Source organism: Oncorhynchus gorbuscha, linkage group LG24, assembly GCF_021184085.1.
Source record: "Oncorhynchus gorbuscha isolate QuinsamMale2020 ecotype Even-year linkage group LG24, OgorEven_v1.0, whole genome shotgun sequence".
NCBI classification, from domain to species: Eukaryota; Metazoa; Chordata; class Actinopteri; order Salmoniformes; family Salmonidae; genus Oncorhynchus; species Oncorhynchus gorbuscha.
In genome coordinates this window covers 37,907,848-37,930,419 of record NC_060196.1, presented here as the reverse complement: position 1 = coordinate 37,930,419, position 22,572 = coordinate 37,907,848, and the positions used below count along the sequence as shown (strand labels likewise).

At 44.7% G+C, this 22,572-nt stretch overlaps 2 protein-coding genes across 5 annotated transcripts in view; both read left to right on the top strand.

Annotated features, from left to right (window-relative positions):
• Positions 1-11,817, top strand: part of LOC124012236 (phosphatase and actin regulator 4B-like) — a 32,516-nt gene extending 20,699 nt beyond the window's left edge. Inside the window, exons 3-9 of the mRNA XM_046325712.1 lie at positions 6,637-6,807; positions 7,040-7,120; positions 7,433-7,892; positions 8,536-8,696; positions 9,173-9,567; positions 11,521-11,649; positions 11,806-11,817. Of these exons, the coding sequence (XP_046181668.1) occupies positions 6,637-6,807; positions 7,040-7,120; positions 7,433-7,892; positions 8,536-8,696; positions 9,173-9,567; positions 11,521-11,649; positions 11,806-11,817 (1,409 nt within the window). The remainder of the gene's footprint in view (positions 1-6,636; positions 6,808-7,039; positions 7,121-7,432; positions 7,893-8,535; positions 8,697-9,172; positions 9,568-11,520; positions 11,650-11,805) is intronic.
• LOC124012141 (phosphatase and actin regulator 4A-like) lies at positions 8,240-21,921 on the top strand. 4 transcript variants are annotated; one of them, XM_046325602.1, is made up of 11 exons: positions 8,240-8,696; positions 9,173-9,567; positions 11,505-11,649; positions 12,390-12,993; positions 14,686-14,930; positions 16,587-16,740; positions 16,828-16,883; positions 17,665-17,726; positions 18,008-18,145; positions 20,016-20,092; positions 20,267-21,921. In XM_046325602.1, the coding sequence occupies exons 4-11, from the start codon at positions 12,470-12,472 to the stop codon at positions 20,280-20,282; spliced, it is 1,272 nt and encodes a 423-aa protein (XP_046181558.1). In that variant the 5' UTR covers positions 8,240-8,696; positions 9,173-9,567; positions 11,505-11,649; positions 12,390-12,469; the 3' UTR covers positions 20,283-21,921. The 4 variants fall into 4 exon arrangements, with proteins under 4 accessions (XP_046181558.1, XP_046181555.1, XP_046181557.1 ...); XM_046325599.1 differs by having other exon boundaries at positions 11,505-12,189; XM_046325601.1 differs by lacking the exon at positions 11,505-11,649.
• The last annotated feature ends 651 nt before the right edge of the window (positions 21,922-22,572 follow it).

Genomic DNA, 22,572 nt, shown 5'->3' with positions numbered 1-22,572 from the left:
TTCTCATTTACAACTGCGACCTGGCCAAGATCAAGCAAAGTAGTGCTGCACAAACAACACAGAGTTACACATGGGATAAGCAAACGTACAGTCAATAACACAATAGAAAAATCTATATTAAGTGTTGTGCAAATGTAGTAAGATTAGGGAGGTAAGGCAATAAATAGGCCATAGTGGCGGAATAATGTCAATTTAGCATTAACACGAGTGATGTGCAGAAGATCTGCAAGTAGAGATACTTGGGTGCAAAGGAGCAAAAAAACAAAAGAAAACAGGGATGAGGTAGTTGGGTGGGCAATTTACAGATGGGCTGTGTACAGGTACAGTGACCGGTAAGCTGCTCTGACAACTGATGCTTAAAGTTAGAGAGGGAGATGTCCGCCTCCAGTTTCAGTGATTTTTGCAATTCGTTTTAGTCATTGGCAGCAGAGAACTGGAAGAAAAGGCGGCCAAAGGAAATTTGGGCTTTGGGGATGACAAGTGAGAAATACCGGCTAGAGCATGTTCTACCGGTGGGTGTTGTTATGGTGACCAGTGAGCTGAGATAAGGCGGGGCTTTACCTAGCAAGTACTTATAGATGACCTGGAGCCAGTGGGTTTGACGATGAATATGAAGCGAGGGCCAGCCAACGAAAGCATACAGGTCGCAGTGGTGGGTAGTATATGGGGCTTTGGTGACAAAATTGATGGCACTGTGATAGACTACATCCAATTTGAGTAGAGTGTTGGAGGCTATTTTGTAAGTGACATCGCCGAAGTCAAGGATTGGTAGGATATTCAGTTTTACGACGGTATGTTTAGCAGCATAAGTGAAGGAGGCTTTGTTGCGAAATAGGAAGCCCATTCTAGATTGGAGAAGCTTAATGTGAGTCTGGAAGGAGAGTTTACAGTCCAACCAGACAATTAGGTATTTGTAGTTGTCAACATATTCTAAGTCAGAACCGTCCAGAGTAGTGATGCTAGTCTGGTGGTTGGTTGCGGGCAGCGATCTGTTGAATTGCATGAATTTAGTTTTACTTGCATTTAAGAGCAGTTGGATGCCACGGAAGGAGTGTTGTATGTCATTGAAGCTCGTCTGGAGGTTTGTTAACAGTGTCCAAAGAAGTGCCAGAAGTTTACAGGATGGTGTCGTCTGCTTAGAGGTGAATCAGCAGCAGCAAGAGCAACATCATTGATATATACAGAGAAAAGAGTCGGCCCGAGAATTGAACCCTGTGGCACCCCCAGACACTGCCAGAGGTCCGAACAACAGGCCCTCCGATTTGACACACTGAACTCTTTATGAGAAGTAGTTGTTGAACCAGGCGAGGCAGTCATTTGATAAACCAAGGCTATTGAGTCTGCCGATAAGAATGCGGTGATTGACAGAGTTGATAGCCGTGGCCAGGTCGATGAAGATGGCTGAAGATGGCTGCACAGTACTATCTTCTATCAATGGAGGTTATGATATTGTTTAGGACCTTGAGCATGGCTGAGTGCACCCATGACCAGCTCAGAAACCAGATTGCGTAGCGGAGAAGCTATGGTGGAATTTGAAATGGACGGTGATCTGTTTGTTAACTTTGCTTTCGAAGACTTTAGAAAGGCAGGGTAGGATGGATATAGCTCTGTAACAGTTTGGGTCTTGATTGTGTCCCCCTTTTTAAGAGGGGGATGACTGCGGCAGCTTTCCGATCTTTTAGGGCCTTCACACTATACGTAAGAGAGGTTGAACAGGCTAGTAATAGGGGTTGCAACAATTTTGGCGGATAATTTTAGGAAGAGGTTCCAGATTGTCTTGACCAGCCGAGTTGTAGGGGAGAAGGAGAAGGTTAGGCTTGGGAAGTTGCTGTGGGGGTTGCAGAGCTGTTGGCCAGGGTAGGGGTAGACCGGTGGAAAGCATGGCCAGCGGTAGAAAAATGCTTATTGAAATTCTCGTTTATTGTAGATTTATCGGTGGTGACAGTTTCCTAGCCTCAGTGCAGTGGGCAGCTGAGAGGTGTTCTTATTCTCCATGGACTTTAGAGTCTCGGAACTTTTTGGAGTTTGTGCTACAGGATGCAAATTTCTGTTTAGGAAAGCAAAGGCTAGCTTTTTCAAACTGCCTGTGTATGTATATTGGTTTCAAACTTCCCTGAAAAGTGGCATATTGCTGGGGTTATTCAATGCTAATGCACTATACCACATGATGTTTTTGTGCTGGTCAAGGGCAGTCAAGTCTGGAGTGAACCATGGGCTATATCTGTTCTTAGTTTAAAAAAATTGAATGGGGCACGCTTATTTAACCTGTAGTGACACCCCATCCCGTGAACGGGACCGTTGTCATCATCTGACACTAATTAGCATAACGCAACGGACATAAATATAGAAAATATTCCTATTCATGAAAATCACAAGTGAAATATATTGGAACACAGCTTAGCCTTTTGTTAATCACCCTGTTATCTCAGATTTTCAAAATATGCTTTACAGCCAATGCTAGACAAGCATTTGTGTAAGTTTATCATAGCCTAGCATAGCATTATGCCTTGCTAGCAGCAGGCAACCTTGTCACTGAAATCAGAAAAGCAATCAAATTTCATCGTTTACCTTTGATGAACTTCGGCTGTTTTCACTCACGAGACTCCCAGGTAGACAGCCGAAGGTCATTTGTTTCCCAAAATATTATTTTTGTAGGCGAAATAGCTCGTTTTGTTCTTCACGTTTGGCTGAGAAATCGCCCGGAAATTGCGGTCACCACAACGCTGAAAAATATTCCAAATTAGCCCTGTAATATCGACAGAAACATGGCAAACGTTGTTTAGAATCCATCCTCAAGGTGTTTTTTTTTCTAATATCTTTTCGATAATATATCCGTCAGGACAATTTCTTTTTCACTAGGACCGATTGGAGTAATGGCTACCTCTGTATTTTACGTGAGAATCTCTCTCGGAGCCACCATGTGACCACTTACGCAATGTAGCCGCCTACGGCTATTCTTCAACAGAAATGCGTAAAACTACGTCACAATGGTGTAGACACCTTGGGGAATACGTAGAAAGCGTAAGCTCGTTAATTGTACAATCACAGCTGAAGTGAGTCATTAGAACGCAGCGCTTTCAATACCTGGGGCACTTCCGGATTGGATTTTTCTCAGGCTTTGGCCTGCAACATCAGTTGTGTTATACTTGCAGACAATATCTTTACACTTTTGGAAACATTAGTGTTTTCTATCCAAAGCTGTCAATTATATGCATATTCTAGCATCTATTCCTGACAAAATATCCCGTTTTAAAACGGGAACGTTTCTTTTCCAAAAATGAAAATACTGCCCCCTAACACCAAGAGGTTAAGTTGGTGAGAAGCACTTTTTAAAGAATAACCAGGCACCCTCTTCTGACTGAATGAGGTCAACATCCTTCCAGGATACCCGGGGGGTCGTTTGACCGTAAACTCATTATCGGTACAGGCAGTGATCGCTGAGGTCCTGGTTGAAGACAGCAGTGGTGTATTTAGAGGGCAGGTTGGACTGGATGATATCTATGAAGGTGCCCATGTTTACGGATTTAGGGTTGTACCTTGTAGGTTCCTTGATAATTTGTGTGAGATTGAGGCGATCTAGCTTAGATTGTAGGATGGCCGGGGTGGTAAGCATATCCCAGTTTAGGTCACCTAACAGTACGAACTCTGAAGATAAATGGGGGATAATTCACATATGGTGTCCAGGGCACAGCTGGGGGTTGAGGAGTGTCTGTAACAAATGGCAACAGTGAGACACTTATTTCTGGAAAGGTGGATTTTTAAAAGTAGAAGCTCGAACTGTTTGGGTACAAACCTGGATAGCATGACCGAACTTAACCGAGATTTTTGGGCGTGGTAGAATAGATTCAGGGCACAATGTTCAGACAGGGGTATGGTAGGATGTGAGTACAATGGAGGTATACCTAGGCGTTGAGTAACGATGAGAGAGGGTTAGTCTCTGGAGTCACCAATTAAGACCGGTGAGGTCTCCGCATGTGTGTGGGGTGGGACAAAACAGCTATCTAATGCATGTTGAGCGGGACTGAGGGCTCTACAGTGAAATAAAACAATAAGAACTAGCCAAGACTGCAGTAGACAAGGCATATTGACAGAGAGAGGCATAAAGCAATCACAGGTGTTGATCAGGATAGCTAAGACGACGTGTAAATCCTGATGAATGGGCACAGCAGGTCAGTTAGGTACATACAGGACCTGAGTTCGAGGCTTGAGGCCGACAGGTAAATAAAATGAGGTGCCGTGTTATTGCAACTGTCCCGGGGGCATCAGCTGTGTAGCCGAGTGATCATTGGGTCAAAAGAGCAGCAATAGGTGAGTCAGGGTGCCGTTCGGTAGTCACGTCTACGCTAGGCGAGCAGGGGACACAGAGTTCCCCAAAAGCTAGCGGGCCGGGGATAGCAGATGGTTCTTCGGAGACATCATAACAGAATAGCCTGTTGAGACCACATCGGGCGATCGGATCGGCAGGGCTCCAAGTCAACAATAAAGGGTCCAGGCCCATTGGCAAAATATGTATTGTAGCCCTAGAATTAGCTGGTATATGGGCCTAGATCGAGGCTAGCTCAAGGCTAACTGGTGCTTACTTCAAGACAGATGCGTTAGCTAACAGAAGCCACTCGTTTGTAGCTAGCTAGCTGCGATGATCCAGTGTAATGATCCAGAGCGGCAGGAATCCGGTGATGTGATAGAGAGAAGCAGTCCGATATGCTCTGGGTTTATTATCTCGCTGTGCAGACTGGCACGTATTGTCTGAGCTAAGGCTGGCTGATGATCAAGAAAAAGGTGAATTTTTTAAATAATAATATTAGTTTGTGTTGCCTGCAGTGAATTGCACCTCTATCCTATTTATAGCATTATTTTATCTATTTTATTTTAATCTATTTTCATTTTAACTATTTGGTCTGTCAAAACCGCTAACCGAGGACAGAGTTGTTCTTTTTCCTGAGGGCATGATATGCATTCTCTCTCCCTCTAGTTCTTTTTGAATCTGTCAAATTGCCAATTGAGTGAATTTGATCTGTTGCTTTCCACTTAACTTGTATCCCTCTTTCGCATGACAGGGTTTCTGGTAAGAGTCAGAATCGAGGGGGATGAGGGAGAGCTGGACGGAGGATGAGGTTGCAAATTGGCTCTGCCCTAAAGTGTGACCCATAAACTGGATTGGTGTGACCTCCGCTATATAAGCCAGACGACTGTAACAGATGTATTGCATTTTTATATAGAACTCAATGTGAACTGGTTGTGTAGGGACCTCATGCTATTCAAAGCTTCCTGGCTGGCTCCTTAGGAAGTGCATTCGATTGCTGTGTGTCCTATACATCGTCCTCTTGTGCAACGAGTGTGTGCACGGTCGACTCATCACCTAAGAATGGGTGGATATTTCACACCCAGTCTTCCTGGATCTGTTGCAAGATTTGCAGCAGCAGGTGATGTCATCAGCTGGAGCGCAGTTATGAGTCATTGTTTCTGGGAGAGTAACCTAACCCTGTCCTCTCAAACGTGTTTTGTTTATTCTGCTCTTTAAATGCAGTTTCTGTGGTAATTATGTGTTTACCATTGACTGTGATGGACCTATGTTTGTATTGAAACAGTTTTGAAAGCACCCCACTCTAGTTCGATGTTAAACTCTTGTGTTAATACCTATTTGGCTGCTGCTCTTATCAATTTACTTACATAAGAATCTCTGCCAGCTGGTACAACTCAACAGCCAGTAAGAGTGGAATTCAGACCAGCCCTCAGTTTTAAGCCTGGCTCAGTCTGTACTGTGGTCTAGTAAGACACACTCCAAGATGGCGCTGGAATGTAGCACCAACTAGCACAAGCCCAGTTCATAGTCCTGCAGGCTCTAGTTTTGTCCTATCTTGTTTATTGTCCTGTCGAGTGCTGCAAGGAGAGACCGAGTTAAGCTGCAGGTGGCCCAGAACAGAGCGGCACGTCTTGCTCTTCATTGTAACTCTTGGCTAAGAGTTGAGGAGAGACTGACTGCATCACTTCTTTTTAGAAGAAACATAGTGATAAATTCCATTTTATTTTTTGCATAGTCCACTTATACACAGCTCTGACACACACACTTACCCCACCAGACATGCCACCAGGGGTCTTTTCACAGTCCCCAAATCCAGAAATAATTTCAAGAAAGCATATACAGTATTATATAGAGCTGTTATCGCATGGAACTCCCTTCCATCTCATATTGCACAAATAAACAGCAAATCTGGTTTAAAGAAAACAGATAAAGTAACCCCTCACGGCAAAACGCCACTCCTCTATTTGGCCAAGGTAGTTTGTGTATTTATTGATATGTAGGCTACGTGTTCCTTTTTTAAATTGATGTAGTTCTGTCTTTGAGCTGTTCTTGTCTATTAATGTCATGTTTTGTGTGGACACCAGGAAAAGTAGCTAATGCTTTTGCAACAGCTAATCGCAACAGCGAATCGATCCTAATAAAATACCAAATTCTTTAACATTACTGTTGGAGAGTTAGTTAGGGCCTAGTCTATAGAGGAAATGTATCCCTTCTTTACAAACAGGGCAGCACGTTCGTTAAAAAGTGCTGCCCTATTTTATCATTTTCTTTCCCCCATGCCTTAATTTTCTGTCTTGTAATAAGTGTCATGCCACTCACCTCTCCCTCTCCAGATGATGAGGTGGACTTGCAGCAGAGTACGACAGGGAGTGAGGGGGGTGACTCATCAGGCGGAACCCCTCCCTCCAAACGCAAGGGCAAGTTCTCTAGCTTCGGGAATATGTTCAAGCCCTGGAAGTGGAGGAAGAAGAAGAGCAGCGAGACCTTTCTGGAAACCTCAATAGGTACCTGCCCTTTAGAAGTAGTCAAATTGATGGATGGATTGTACATCATTGTAAGGACGTGTTGAAGTTGAACGTTGTCTTATATCTTACTGATTCTGAACAAGACTGTGCCCGATGAGCTGAACCCTAGATGTTACCTTTTAAGAGAGCTCAAGTCTTCATGGTCTCAGACAAGGTTACTCATCAAGCCACCTCTGTTACGGGGAAATTAAACCTATTTGTTTACTTTCAGTGTTGGAGAGGAAGATCTCAGTAAGGAGACCTCGTCAGGAGCTGATTGACAGAGGATTGCTGAAAGAACTGCCGGAGAATGGTATGCAGACTAGCGCCCGTGTCCAGAAAGCATGTCAGTAGGAGTGCTGATCTAGGATCAGGCCTTTTGATTATAATAAAAAAAGATTATATGGACAGATCCTGGATCAGCACTCCCTACTCGTAGATGCTTTGTGGATACGGGCCCTGATCATAGTGGAGTAGACAAAGGCCTACATAAATACTAGTAGCCTATAATTTATCAACGGTAAACAAAACTAATAGTTTGGTAACACTTTTGGAGAATGCTGAGATGTAGAGAATATCTTTGCTGACCTCAAATTCCTTATCAGAATGTATTTCTGTGTGACAGAGGGCAACAGCGTGAACCATTCCAAAGGTCCAGTGGTGAAGAATGGCCAGCCAGTACCTATGGATGTTGACCGGGTCTCAGAGACCGCGATCAAGGTGTCCCGGGGGGAGGCAGGCCCAGGGCTCAACCCCACCTGGCTACCCCAGGGAGAGGATCCACGGCGGGGCAGCGTCCCTTCAGACGACCCCCGGAGCAGGAGCCGGGTACCCTCTGACGCCTCGCGCTCCAACCGAGCCCCACTGGACGTAGACTCACACGCCAGGCTATCAGTCATAGATCTGGAGAGACGGAGTAGAGTGCCGTCTGACGTGTCAGAGAGGAGAGGAGGGTCACTACCGAGAGGACCTGCTCCGGAGGAGGGGAGGCAACGGAAAGAGGATAAAGAGGACAAGAGAGAGGAGAGAGACTGGAAAGAGGAGAGGAGAGACTGGAAAGAGGAGAGGAGAGACGGGAAAGAGGAGAGGAGAGACGGGAAAGAGGAGAGGAGAGACGGGAAAGAGGAGAGGAGAGACGGGAAAGAGGAGAGGAGAGACGGGAAAGAGGAGAGGAGAGACGGGAAAGAGGAGAGGAGAGAAGAAAGAGGAGAGGAGAGACGGGAAAGAGGAGAGGAGAGACGGGAAAGAGGAGAGGAGAGACGGGAAAGAGGAGAGGAGAGACGGGAAAGAGGAGAGGAGAGACGGGAAAGAGGAGAGGAGAGAGGAGAGGAGAAACGGGAAGGAGGAGAGGAGAGGTCCTCGTGATGAGAGGGAGGAGAGAGACAACAGGGAAAAGAGAGACCGGCGAGAGGAGAGGGAAAGGAGGGACAGAGATGATCGAGAGAAGAGCGAAGAGGGAGAGAAGGAGGACAAGGAGAAGAGAGGAGAAAAAGATGACAGAAGAGAGGGAAAAGAGAGAAGAGATGATCGTGAGAAAAGAGAGGACAGGAGAGATGACCGGGAAAGAAAAGATGACCGGTACAAGATAATTGTTCGTGAAAAGGCAGATGAAAGGAGAGAGGATGGGGAACAAAGGGGGGAGGAGAGGGATAGGAGGAGGAGTCCTCCTAGGCCTGCTAAACCAGAGACCCTCTTGAGACCTTTTGAAGAGGGTCGTCCTGTTGTCAGACTTCACTCTGAGATGGAGCTACGGCAGAGTCTCCAGAAGACCTCCTCAGAGGACCTCCGTAGCAGGGTCCGTCCTGCCTCTGAGGCTTACCGCGGGAGCACCCTGCCCAGGTACATGCCATCTGAGGAGATCAAAGGAGGGGAGACCCGCGGACGAGCAGGTTAGAAACAGCCTGTGGCGTAAAATTCAAAGAATTCGCTTGCATGTCTGAAGGTTGCTCTGAAGTTGTTGAAGTTGAACAATTCTTAGTGGAACGAAGCTTTGTTTATTGGGCACTTTGCAAGTGCAATTTGTTACTGTCTGCTAGTTGAGTGTCTAGGAGATTCTGTTTTGTATATCTGGTAACGCTGTGAATTTCCTTGTTCTCAGCCCTGTGAAAGGTGTGAGGACTTGACCAGAATCCGTCTTTAGTTAATCTGTTAAAAAGCTGCTTATTGTCCAACGTTGAGTTGCAGCTTATCTCAGCTCTGTGTTCTATGTGCTCAGCACTGTACAGTAACAGTGTGCTTGTTGTGGTTGCACTTTGAGCCCCGGGATCAGGGGGAATAGAAACTCCTATTGTCCTCCTGACCTCTCCCCCTCTCTCTCTCTCTCTCTCTGTCTCTGTGTGTGTGTGTGTCCTGTGCCTGTCTGTAGAGTCCACTGGTGTCCGCTTCGCCCCTATCCACACCCCAGATCCTGACTCCTCCCGTAGAGAGCCGCCTCCTACCAAACAGGCCATGCTCCCTCCTAAGAGCCACCCCACTATCACCACCTCCATGGAGCCTGTCCGGACCTCCACCCCACCCTCCTCCTCTACCTCCCCTGCTATAGCAGTGGCCAAGCCCGCCAGGACTGTCTCCCTGATCATCAGTGATGACCCTCGTCCCACCCACTCCAACCCTGTCCCCCCTGTACGTTCCAGCCAGGTACCCCCCCTCCTCCACCACGGGGGAATCGGCCACTCCTCCCCCCGTACCCCCCCCATGCCAAGCAGCCACCTGTACCCCCACCCAAACCCACCAACCGCAACAGCAACCCTGCTCTGCTTGGTGAGTTAACCCTGACCTTTTTCAACCCAAGTGTCTTTCAGTGTCATGGTTAGACTCGATGCATACTGAAACGCAGGATGTTGTTCTATACAGTAACTTGGCCTTTTCTCCTGGATTTGCTCAAATCCTGCGTCCTCTCGTCTTGTCGCCTCCTTTTGAAAAAGGTCAAAGGTAATCGAGGAGAGGGAATGTGGATGAAAATGCTCTTGTATGAAATTACTCGCCTTCTCCACTCGCTTGTCATCAGTCAAATTACGTTTACAGGGGTGGATCCCAAAATTTGTGTAAAGTGATAAAACACGTTTAGTTAGTTGTGCAAGACATTTTCAGTTCATATTGTTTGTAAATGTTTGCATCATTTTCTCCTTCAAGAAAACAACAGCTGGTTCAAAGAGGGTGTGACAGATTTCAGAACTCTGCCGCAAAGGACTCCGGGTAGGAGACACATGTGCTTCCTCGCCAAAAGGAGGCTATCGAGGAGGGGAGAACTAGCTTCCGTTTGCCTATTAGCAAATTGACACACTCCTCAACCACTCTTCAGTTTCCGGCTCACTGAAAAGGCCCTAGTCTGCATTTTCAGTATACATCAAGACACTCTCCAAAGAGAGGGGCAGGGGGTTTGTCTTTGCCGCGTTTATGCAAGCACAACATACACACACACATTGCCGCACTGGCACTCCTCCGACAGGCTGGGAGTGACTCCGGAGCGTCCAGTGCTCTGATTGGCTGCCTCAGTGTTCTGTGTCTTCTTACCCAGCATGCTGCAGCTGCCCTAGGTCGGAGCCCATCCCAACAGTCAATGTAGTAACAGTTGTTGTGACGCAATTAGAACATTCCAATGCCATTCTGAAGGTGTGGTCCTCATAGATGCGTTACTCCATTTCACACTCACTCTGCATTCATACAGAGTGAGTGTACAGCGGACATCTGCTGAACAGAAATGATAGTTTTCATCATTTGGATCTCCTCTCTGATAGGCTTTCAGAGTCTGAATTCTGATTGGCTGCTACAGTGACACACTCAGCAAGTCTTAAGTCCTGCAGCTGCTGCTGTTTTCCCTCCATGTCTCCTGGCTAATCCCAGGGGTCAGTGGTTATATCATATACAGAGTGTACAAAACATTAGGGTCACCTGCTCTTTCCATGACATAGACTGACCAGGTGAAAGCTATGATCCCTTATTGATGTCACATGTTAAATCCACTTCAATGAGTGTAAATCAAGGGGAGGAGATGGGTTAAGTAATGATTTTTAAGCCTTGGGACAACTGAGACATGGTTTGTGTGTGTGTGCCATTTAGAGGGTGAATGAGCAAGACAAAAGATTTAAGTGCCTTTGAACAGGTTATGGAAGTAAGTGCCAGGGGCACTGGATTGAGTGTGTCAAGAACTGCAACGCTGCAAGGTTTTTCACACAACAGTTTCCCGTGTGTATCAAGAATGGTCCGCCACCCAAAGGACATCCAGCCAACATGACACAACTGTGGGAAGTGTTGGAGTCAACATGGGCCAGTGTCCCTGTGGAACGCTTTCGACACATTGCAGAGCCCAAGCCCCTACAAATTGAGGCTGTTCTGAGGGAAAAGGGGGGTGCAACTCAATATTATGAAGGTGTTCCTAATGTCTTGTACACTTGGTGTATATAACCCTGTCATTGGTCATATTGCAAACATCCATTCTCTCTGTTGGAGAAAAGTGGTTTATGTATCATCACAATATGTACATACAATGGGTCTACATCCTCACCAGACAATCATGTATTTATCTGTCAGCTTTCTATCCTTAGAGGCTAAATATTAGATTTAGTAAGATATTAGTTTAGATATTAATTGAGGTAACAATCTGCCTAGCTGGGCAACAGTGACCAGTTATTCAGTGTCCCGCACCTTCAAGCAGCCTGCTGAAGGCCTTGACCTCTGACCTCCCTCATCTTTGTCAGTGTCCACATTGAACAGGGCCTCCAGGGTCCAAGGTCCCCTTTCTCCTCACTACTGTTCCAGCTGGAGAAGGCAGGGGGGAGCTGGGCCTGTACCTTTCCCTGCCCACCTACCTCCACCGCCGACGGACTGAACAAGCCTGCTCAGGTACCCTGTCCTGAGGGGCGCAACCCAAGCCTGCTGTGACGCTGTCCTTCTGAATAACCATAACCGCTCCACAGCACGTTTTGTTGCACACCACCAAGTCTAATGCCTGACCGATGTCTATAACAACTGAATAACTGTTACCCATTCTGCCCATAGCCCATGGTGTGAAGCACCACCAGCATAGATCGATGGTCCCCCACTACTTCATTCATTGCATGTCGGATTGAGTTGTTGCTAAACTAACTTGACTTGGCTGGAATAAAAACAATGCATGGAAGTTAAGATAACTGCCAGGCAGTGTGCCTCAGCTTGTTGGATGACTTCGATGAGAGGTCAAGAGAGACTGCGGAGATGTGTGAAATGACTTCAAAATAATGGATTCGGACTAATAAAATGCTTTTCTGGTTGTTTTCAAATGAATCAGGCTTGAATCCTGCTGTGAAAGATTTCCATCTAAACCATAGGGTTAGATGTGTACCGTTCTGCTATGTCCAGGCCTGATATCATCATGCTTTTAAAATATGTTCCATCTATCCACTGGTAAGTCGTGCATTGTGCCTTCATGAAACTAAACAAGTCACGATAATCCTTTTAACCAGTTTGCTTGAGTGTGAATGTGATGCCTTTTTGATATTTCAGATTAGTAACACTTTCTCTTTCAGTTCTGAATTCTGTGTCTACAGCGTGTCAGTCCTTGTTTAATGACTAGTATTCATTCTGTTGTGTGTTTTGTTCCGTAGCGGAGCTCTCTCAGGCTGGCAGTGGTATCATTGTTGTTCCTGCCCCCACCAGGCGCTCTCCTCCCACTCCGCCCAAGAGGATGACCCCCGTCACCAAGCACCACTCTGGCGACCCGTCCCCTGAGCCAGAGACCTCGGGCCCCTCTGATTCTGTCCCAGTCCCCATGCCTACTGTCTCTGTACCCCCCAGCACAGACCGAGACGACACCAGGGACACCCTCAGAGCAGTAGGGTTCCAACTACCCACATCTGACCCTGCACCAGCACCCCGACCTCTGTCCCATATACCCACGTCCACTCCCAGCTCCCACCCCCACTTACAGCTCCCCAACCATGCCTCCGCACCCCTCCCGGTCCCACTCCCCTTCCCTCAGAAGGACCCTCCCAGCCCCACCACAGAGCCGCCCAGCCACCCCCCAGCCTCAGTCCCAGCCATCCCCCTTCACATCCTGATCCAGCGGGCCCTGTGCTCCCCCAGCCCGGCTCAGGCTAACCCAGATGGGTCCCAAAGAGCCCACTCCATGCTGTTTGAGTCCCCCCCAGAGTTCTTCACTGAGGCTGGAGGCCGACGCTCCCTACCCGTCACCATAGAACCCCTCAGACTGTGAGTATACTACTCTATCATACTTCCATAATGTCACAGCATATCTATTAACCACAGTACAAACGGGAACAATATTTATGCGGAGCTAAAATCGTGACTTTGATCATTGCAATAGATTAAGACATGTACAGTTGAAGTCAGAAATTTAAATACACCTTAGCCAAATATATTTAAACTCAGTTTTTCACAATTCCTGACATTTAATTCTACAAATTCCCTGTCTTAGGTCAGTTAGAATCACCACTTTATTTCAAGAATGTGAAATGTCAGAATAGTAGTAGAGAATTATTTATTTCAGCTTTTATTTCTTTCATCACATTCCCAGTGGGTCAGAAGTTTACATACAGAATTAGTATTCGGTAGCATTGCCTTTAAATTGTTTAACTTGGGTCAAACGTCAAAGCCTTCCACAAGCTTTCCACAATAAGTTGGGTGAATTTTGTCCCATTCCTCCTGACAGAGCTGGTGTAACTGAGTCAGGTTTGTAGGTCTCCTTGCTAGCACACGCTTTTTCAGTTCTGCACACACATTTTCTATGGGATTGACGTCAGGGCTTTGTGATGGCCACTCCAATACCTTGACTTTGTTGTCCTTAAGCCATTTTGCCACAACTTTGGAAGTTTGCTAGCGGTCATTGTCCATTTGGAAAACCCATTTGAGACCAAGATTTTAACTTCCTGACTGATGTCTTGAGATGTTGCTTCAAAATATCCACATAATTGTTCTGCCTCATGATGCCATCTATTCTGTGAAGTGCACCAGTCCCTCCTGCAGGACAGCACCCCCACAACGTGATGCTGCCACCCCCGTGCTTCACAGTTGGGATGGTGTTCTTCGGCTAGCAAGCATCCACCTTTTTCCTCCTAACAAAATGATGGACATTATGGCCAAACAGTTCTATTTGTGTTTCATCAGATCAGAGGACATTTCTCCAAAAAGTATGATCTTCGTCCCCATGTGCAGTTGCAAACCGTAGTCTGGCTTTTTAATGGCGGTTTTGGAGCAGTGGCTTCTTCCTTGCTGAGCGGCCTTTCAGGTTATGTCGATATAACCCGACTTGTTTTACTGTGGATATAGATACTTTTGTACCTGTTTCCTCCAGCATCTTCACAAGGTCCTTTGCTGTTGTTCTGGGATTGATTTGCACTTTTCTTACCAAAGTACGTTCATCTCTAGGAGACAGAACATGTCTCCTTCCTGAGCGGTATGACGGCTGAGTGGTCCCATGGTGTTTATACATGCGTACTATTGTTTGTACAGATGAACGTGATACCTTCGTTTGGAAATTGCTCCAATTGACTCAAATGATGTCAATTAGCCTATTAGAAGATTCTAAAGCATGACATAGTTTTCTGGAATTTTCCAAACTGTTTAAAGGTACAGTCAACATAGTGTATGTAAACTTCTGACCCACTGGAATTGTGATACAGTGAATTATAACTGAAATAATCAGTCTGGAAACGATTGTTGGAAAAATTACTTGTCAAGCACAAAGTAGATGTTCTAACCGACTTGCCAAAACTGTAGTTTGTTAACAAGAAATTTGTGGAGTGGTTGAAAAACGAGTTTTAATGCCTCCAACCTAAGTGTATATAAACTTCCGACTTCAACTGTATATGCATACATCACACTCACTTGATCACTGTCTATTCAACAGTCAGATTCAATGAACATTTGTCCCTCTCTCTCCAGACCTGAGGATGATGACTTTGACATGGAGGAGGAGTTGGAGAAGCTTCACCCCAGAAGGATGCTGCCCCCCAGGCAGCCTGAGCTGGAGCCCAGGAGCAGGAGGGGTCTGGTGGTCGATCCCAGGGTCAGTGTCATCCCAGAGGGCCGGGGGCCCGGAGACAGCAGTGAGGAGGATGAGGAGACCGACTCTGACGGACCCATTCTCTACAGAGATGACGATGAAGACGAGGACGACGATCCACCAAGTAAGTAGATGTGAAGTCTGGTGATAATGCCATGTGTCTGGTGTAGATGTGAAGTCTGGTGATAATGCCATGTGTCTGGTGTAGATGTGAAGTCTGGTGATAATGCCATGTGTCTGGTGTAGATGTGAAGTCAGGTGATAATGCCATGTGTCTGGTGTAGATTTGAAGTCTGGTGATAATGCCATGTGTCTGGTGTAGATGTGTCTGGTGTAGATGTGAAGTCTGGTGATAATGCCATGTGTCTGGTGTAGATGTGAAGTCTGGTGATAATGCCACGTGTCTGGTGTAGATGTGAAGTCTGGTGATAATGCCACGTGTCTGGTGTAGATGTGAAGTCTGGAGATAATGCCATGTGTCTGGTGTAGATTTGATGTCTGGTGATAATGCCATGTGTCTGGTGTAGATTTGAAGTCTGGTGATAATGCCACGTGTGTCTGGTGTAGATGTGAAGTCAGGTGATAATGCCACGGGTGTCTGGTGTAGATGTGAAGTCAGGTGATAATGCCACGTGTAGATGTGAAGTCAGGTGATAATGCCACGTGTAGATGTGAAGTCAGGTGATAATGCCACGTGTAGATGTGAAGTCAGGTGATAATGCCACGTGTAGATGTGAAGTCAGATGATAATGCCACGTGTGTCTGGTGTAGATGTGAAGTCTGGTGATAATGCCACATGTGTCTGGTGTAGATGTGAAGTCTGGTATAGATTTGAATGTCAAACTCAAAGTAAGTACAGTACTATCAAGGAAGGCCCTTTCATTATTAGTAAAAAAAGTATCAATAAGGGATATTCCAAATCGGTCTTTCTATTTTCTTCCTTCATTGTATGTATTTTACTACTTGCAGGTAAAGCTAACATGCTGACCAGAACAGACACGTCGCGTGACCGAGCGCCACAAAATACATTTAGAAATCCATGTTATTCAATTATTGCACCCATACTATTCGCGTGCGTCAACGAGCGTGTCTGCGACGCCAAGGGCTAAAATAGAAGTCATTCCTATTTCTGACGCAGATCGCTCTGAAAGTCCTGCCTCTCCCATCTCCTCATTGGTTTATAGAAGCAGGCACCCACGTGCCATCTCCTCATTGGTTATACCCACGTGGGTGATTGAAAGACTAACTTTGTTGCCAGTTGTCGTGGTAATACTATGAAAGTTTAGATGCGATCACCATATAAGTTCAAAGATTAAAAAGCCTGGAAAGAGGAGAGATGACTAGAAACGATTCCGTTGGCCGTTTTATGTGTGTATTAATTGTAGAGGACCTTGTGCATCTCAGGTAAAATAACAACTCAATGTTTATATCCCAGGACAAATTAGCTAGCAACAGCAAGCTAGCTAAATAGGACAAATTAGCTAGCAAGTGCAAGCTAACTAGCTAAATTGCCATACATGTTTAATGCTTTTTGACCTGTCCCCAAATTAATGTCATTGGTTCAGAGTTAGTTTTGATATTTTAACCTGCGTGTCTTGATCGCGTTTGGTGTGTGGGGGGGGGCAAAATACATTTATGCACGATGGCGCACGCGCGTTGTCGGTTTGGGTTCCGTGTTAACCCAAATGAGAAGTGTAATCTGAAGTTTACAATTTTCAAATGTGATGTAGAGTGAAAGTATTGTCCCATGTTACTGGAACTGTTTGTCTGCACCACCCAGGTGCCTTGGCCAGCCGTGTGACGAGGAAGGACACCTTGGCCCTGAAGCTGGAGAGAGAGGAGCGGGAGGGAGGAGAGGGACAAGATGGAGTCGGCTGGCAGAGCAGAGAGCAGTGGGAGGCACTCAAGAACAAGATCGGTACCACGCTCAACAGGTAACTACATCTAGAGATCGCTGTGAGTTGGGGAGGGGGGTGTTCCCCTACCCTAAATGTGTGTGTGTTGTGTGTTTCTCTATTCAGGAGGTTGAGTCAGAGACCCACAGCAGAGGAGTTGGAGCAGAGAAACATCCTTCCAGGTAACTCTCTTTCCCTCTTTCTCTGTCACTTCTATTTTTTCAGTCAATATCAACTTCATGGTTCATCTCCCCTCGCAGTTGGTTTAATGTCCTTCCCCTCTAGATAGACAAGCATCGCTCTGGTTTTACTAGTAACCCAAAACGATCTATTACGATACATCAGTCTGTCTGCCCTATAGATGCCCCCTTGTGGTTTGTAAGAGTACTTACATAAAATAAAAGCAATGACTTGATTCATGGTGCAATTTGACCATTGCTCTTGTTTGTTCTTGAGTTTAGCATTGGCACCAAAATGGTAGTGCCAACACTTTTTAGAATTTGATATATTGTCCAAAAGGTGTTTTCACTCATGTAGCCTACAGGTAAAGTTTTTCACGTTTGTTTTCTGGTTGTCTTTAGACTCTGAAAGCACTACTTAAAAGCGTTGTCCTTAGACAGCTCTGTAAAAGGACTACATAATGTTCAGACTGCAGTGTATCTAAGACAATGCACTTCCTTGTCCCAGAGGGTAAAGACTGATTAAAACGACTCCTGTTACTCCTGTGAAGACGCCAGGAGAAGCTCAGGGTCCGGAGTGCTGGTCTAGGATCAGGTCCCCCCCTGACCATATAATCATATTCATTATGATCTAAAAAGGAAAAACGGATTCTAGATCCGCACTCCTATTCTGATACGCTTAGTGAATATGGGCCCTGGTCCAGTCTACCATTTTCTCTCTCTCTGACTAGAGGCATGTTTTTGTTCTGTCTCTGATGGGATGGAATGTCTTGTCTTATTGTAGCCAGGAACGAAGCTGATATCAGGGCAGAGCGGAGCGAGATCAAACGCAGACTCACCAGAAAGGTTAGCCTGACTCACTCACACACACACACACACACACACACACACACACACACACACACACACACACACACACACACACACACACACACACACACACACACACACACACTGCAGAATTGAAACACATTTAGATACAGTACACCAATGTGCATACACACACACCGGTGACAAAGCCATCGTACACGGATATAGAAATAAAACACTCAAATGTAACTGACCAGAGATTATCATTTTAGTTGGACAGTAGTCACTCAGTGTGTTTTCTCTCTACCTCCCCCCAGCTGTCCCAGAGGCCCACCATAGCAGAGCTTCAGGCCAGGAAGATCCTGCGTTTCCATGAGTACGTAGAGTGTACCACGACTCAAGACTACGACCGCCGTGCAGACAAACCTTGGACTAAGCTCACTCCCTCCGACAAGGTGAGTCGCAGTTAAGCGACTAACTAAATACATTGTAGATTGTAAAAGATTGGTAAAAAAAATGGTAAGAGTGCTCTTCAACTATAGTATAGTGATAAATCTTTAACATCTTTGTACCTTTATAAGTCCTGAGGTTCTTTACTTAACCATTTCAGCAGGGTTTGGAATTCCAGACATACAGTTGAAGTGGGAAGTTTACATACACCTTAGTCAAATACATTTGAACTCAGTTTTTCACAATTCCTGACACTAAATCCTAGTCAAGATTCCCTGTCTTTGGTCAGTTAGGATCACAACTTTATTTGAAGAATGTGAAATATCAGAATAATAGTAGAGTGATTTATTTCAGCTTTTATTTCTTTCATCACATTCCCAGTGGATCTGAAGTTTACATACACTCAATTAGTATTTGGTAGAATTGCCTTCAAATTGTTTAAGGTGGGTCAAACGTATTGGTGGGTCAAATGTCCCCCTTTTCCCTCCAAACATAACAATGGTGATTATGGCCAAACAGTTCTATTTTTGTTTCATCAGACCATTGTACTTTTTGGAGAAATGTCCTATCTTTGTCCCCATGTGCTGTTGCAAACTGTAGTCTGGCTTTTTTATGGCGGTTTTGGAGCAGTGGCTTCTTCCTTGCTGATCGGCCTTTCAGATTATGTCGATATAGCCCGACTTGTTTTACTGTGAATATAGATACTTTTGTACCAGTTTCCTCCAGCATCTTCACAAGGTCCTTTGCTGTTGTTCTGGGATTGATTTGCACTTTTCTTACCAAACTACGTTCATCTCTAGGAGACTGAAAACATCTCCTTCCTCAGCGGTATGACGGCTGCGTGGTCCCATGGTGTTTATACTTGTGTACTATTGTTTGTACAGATGAACGTGGTACTTCAGGTATTTGGAAATTGCTCCCAAGGATGAACCTGACTTGTGGAGTTCTACAAAAAAAATTCTAATGTCTTGGCTGATTTATTTTGATTTTCCTATGATGTCAAAGGCACTGAGTTTGAAGGTAGGCCTTGAAATATATCCACAGGTACACCTCCAATTGACTCAAAAGATGTCAATTAGCCTATCAGAAGTTTCTAAAGCCATAACATCATTATCTGGAATTTTCCAAGCTGTTTAAAGGTACAGTCAACTTAGTGTATGTGAACTTCTGACCCAGTGAAATAATCTGTCTGTATAACAATTGTTGGAAAAGTTACAAAGTAGATGTTCTAACCGATGTGCCAAAACTGTAGTTTGTTCACAAGAAATTTGTGGAGTGGTTGAAAAACGAGTTTTAATGACTCCAACCTAAGTGTATGTAAACTTCTGACTTCAACTGTATACCGTGTCAAACTAAAATCCCAAGAATGCAATATAACCGCTGCTTAATGGCTTTGCTGAGTTGTCCCCAGAGTATATCAGTTAAGCTAGGAGAAGAGGTTGAAACACAAATTATTGCATACTTTCTGCTATTCAGAGGTTTAAAATCCCTGAGGAAAAAAAAATTGTTTGACCATTTCTTTAATTAAAACTGAGGTCTTAAATCATTTGCTGTTTTTTTTTAATTTGCAGGACTTTTATTGACAAGTTAAAAATCTTCAGAGGTTGATATTTATGAGTTTTGAGGTGCCAGGATTTGGATATGGGGCAGTGTGCCATCGCAAATACGTCTGACAGCTAGAGAGAACATACTCTGTGGCTCCATTTTCATTTTATTCATATCCAAAAAAGGCTGATTCTGAACTATAGGCACTGATCTATTGATCTGTTTCTGTACTGTACATTAACGTGTAGACCTGCTCCAGGATGTTGCTGTCTGTACAGTGCATCACATAACACCTGACTCAATCTTTGCTCTCTATTCTATTCAATCTAGGCTGCCATCCGCAAGGAACTGAACGAGTTCAAGAGCTCTGAGATGGAGGTTCACGAAGAGAGCAGGATCTATACCAGGTTAATGTCCTATCCATTACCAATATTTATTTTATTTACTCATACCCTGACCCGGGACCCCAAACGAACCAAGGTTTCTCTAAAACTCGAACTGTGGTTGAGGTTTTGCAAGTTGAAACCCTAGATCTTCTTAGCCAGTGCACATTATGACTTTTCTCTGTCCCCACTCCTCAGATTCCATCGGCCTTAGCTGTGCTCCCTGGCCCGGCTGCAGAGCAAGCACTTAAATGCAATACTGAGCCGGGGGGTTGCAGGACTGCAATACGGAGCACACAGACCCCTGGTGACTGCAATTTCCACAGCCCCCTGTCCTGGCACAAGCCTGTTCCTCTCCTGTAAGGAACACTGTTGATGGCTACATCTGAAACCATGGACTAGAGGTGTATAGCCTGTCTAAACATGGACTATGGATGTGGCACCTCAGTCTATCCAGTCATTGTTAAAACCACAGACTAGAAGTGTGGCCTATAGATAAACGACTTGCATCTAAAACCATGGACTAGGGATTTGGCCTCTCGGTCAAACCACTTGCATATGAATCCATGGGACTACTGGTACTACTGTACTCCAGCGTTGATCTGCCTGACCAGACAACCCACAGGGATAGCTGGAGAAGAACTAGCTGGACGAGGTTTAGTGGTTTAGGCCTATTTCAGCTGCCATTTTGTAGATTCCCTGTGCCAACACTGACTATCAGAATAGGAAGGACAAGAGGGACAGACGGCGATTGTGACAAAGGATGTCCTGTTTTGTTCCTCACATCACCTCCATTCTCTGTCGTTCCCTAAAGCAAAAATGTTCCCAAGAGGCCTTTACTGTACCTGGTTTTTAGAGTTCCTTCAACACTGCCCTATTTTTAATTGAGAACAGAAAATAATTGTATACGTACTGATTGTCGATCATGACTATGGTCAACATCAGTACACGGTAGTATTAATGATTTAATGTTCAACCAAATGTGATACAGAACTTTGTTAGACTACGTGACGCTGGTGAAACCCTGAAACGTGTGTTTATGGGTACCCAATGGTACCGCCCTTATCTCTAATGGGACGATACATGGGGTGGTACGGAAACTGTGCGTAGTAAATGTGAAATGGCTATAGCTAGCCTACATGTCGGTGATGGGTTTAGTTGTCCAACCACAAGACATTAGTTCAATTGAAACTCAAATGTAGTGTCTACTAGTCAGCTATCTAGCTGTGTTACATAGACCTTATTCAGCATTGCTCCATTGTCCCCATACACAATGATGTGCATTTGAACTGCGTTCTGTTGATTATCTAAGTGATTTTGTGACAGCCCATAATATAAGCTGACTAATCGTTTGTTCAGCGTAGTAATAAGGAACCATATTGTTAAAATGGACATTTAAAGTTTTAAAAAAATAAAAAAATAAGGAAGTTGTACAATTTGAAACGTTAGAACTAATATAATTTAAGACACAACCTAAAGCTTACGTACACTAATTATTTAACGGTTGATTTTGAAAGACTGCGGCAGGAACATGGATATATTTTTACTTCACATTGTTACTTTGTGTATGTAGGTCATTGGTTGGCCTCGGCTGTATAGACTTATCCTGTAGATTGATTTAATTGACTTTATATTATGTCTTCCTAATGTTAAAATAAATGTGTTTTTAAATGTAATTAAAGCGTTACAACAGTGCTATTTTCTAATAATGTTACAGAAATTGGTACCGAAACAGGGCTCCCTTATTTTACAGATGTTTTGTTTTTTATAAAGAGATCTTTAAAATGATTTGCAAACCTACTGTATAAATTAATGGTCAACTCAAATTAAAATAAATGGTTTATCATCCTAAAGGTTGTTGTCAACTTGTCATTATCCCAACCACTTGCCTTTTGAAATATACTCCAGGCGAGGGCAGTATTATACTGTACAAGATCTATTGTTTGGCTGCATCTTCAGACTCTTCTGGGTGGAAATCTCAGGGAAACGTTGTGTGTTTTGGGTCAACAATAGCCATCAAACTATTATGAACCTTCACTATCGTCATACATGCAGATGAAACGTGTAGCCCAACTCTGGTAATAGTGTTCTTGTATTCTTCTTCAACTGTTGATACAGGGGATAAACAGCCTTCCTTGATCAGACATGTTATATCATACTGCACATCAAACCCCAAGTTAAATCGGGTCCTATTTGCTCCTCTTTACAGCCTTTGAAACGCTAATTATCAAGCCACGTAATAGAGACGTGTTCATTGTGCCCACTCGACCTCGTGTTAGTTCTTCTAAGCCAATTAGCTGTAGAATATTGTTATGCAAGTTTTTTAGCAAAGTGAATATCTAATACTCTTCCACTCTTTCTTTCTTTATTTCCTTTCATCTTTGCTGATGTATTCTGTTTTTTATTGTTCCATTCTTTTCTTTCATTGAGTCCTTGGACTATCAATTGTGGACAATGTGTTCCACCCACAATAGCCATCAGTGGGTCCTCTCCTTACCAATACC

Excerpts from the sequence above, each read along its gene's own strand:
- LOC124012141 (XM_046325599.1), top strand. Across the intron at positions 16,884-17,664 it reads GCAGAGAAACATCCTTCCAG|CCAGGAACGAAGCTGATATC; the intron begins GTAACTCTCTTT and ends GTCTTATTGTAG. Across the intron at positions 17,727-18,007 it reads AACGCAGACTCACCAGAAAG|CTGTCCCAGAGGCCCACCAT; the intron begins GTTAGCCTGACT and ends ACCTCCCCCCAG.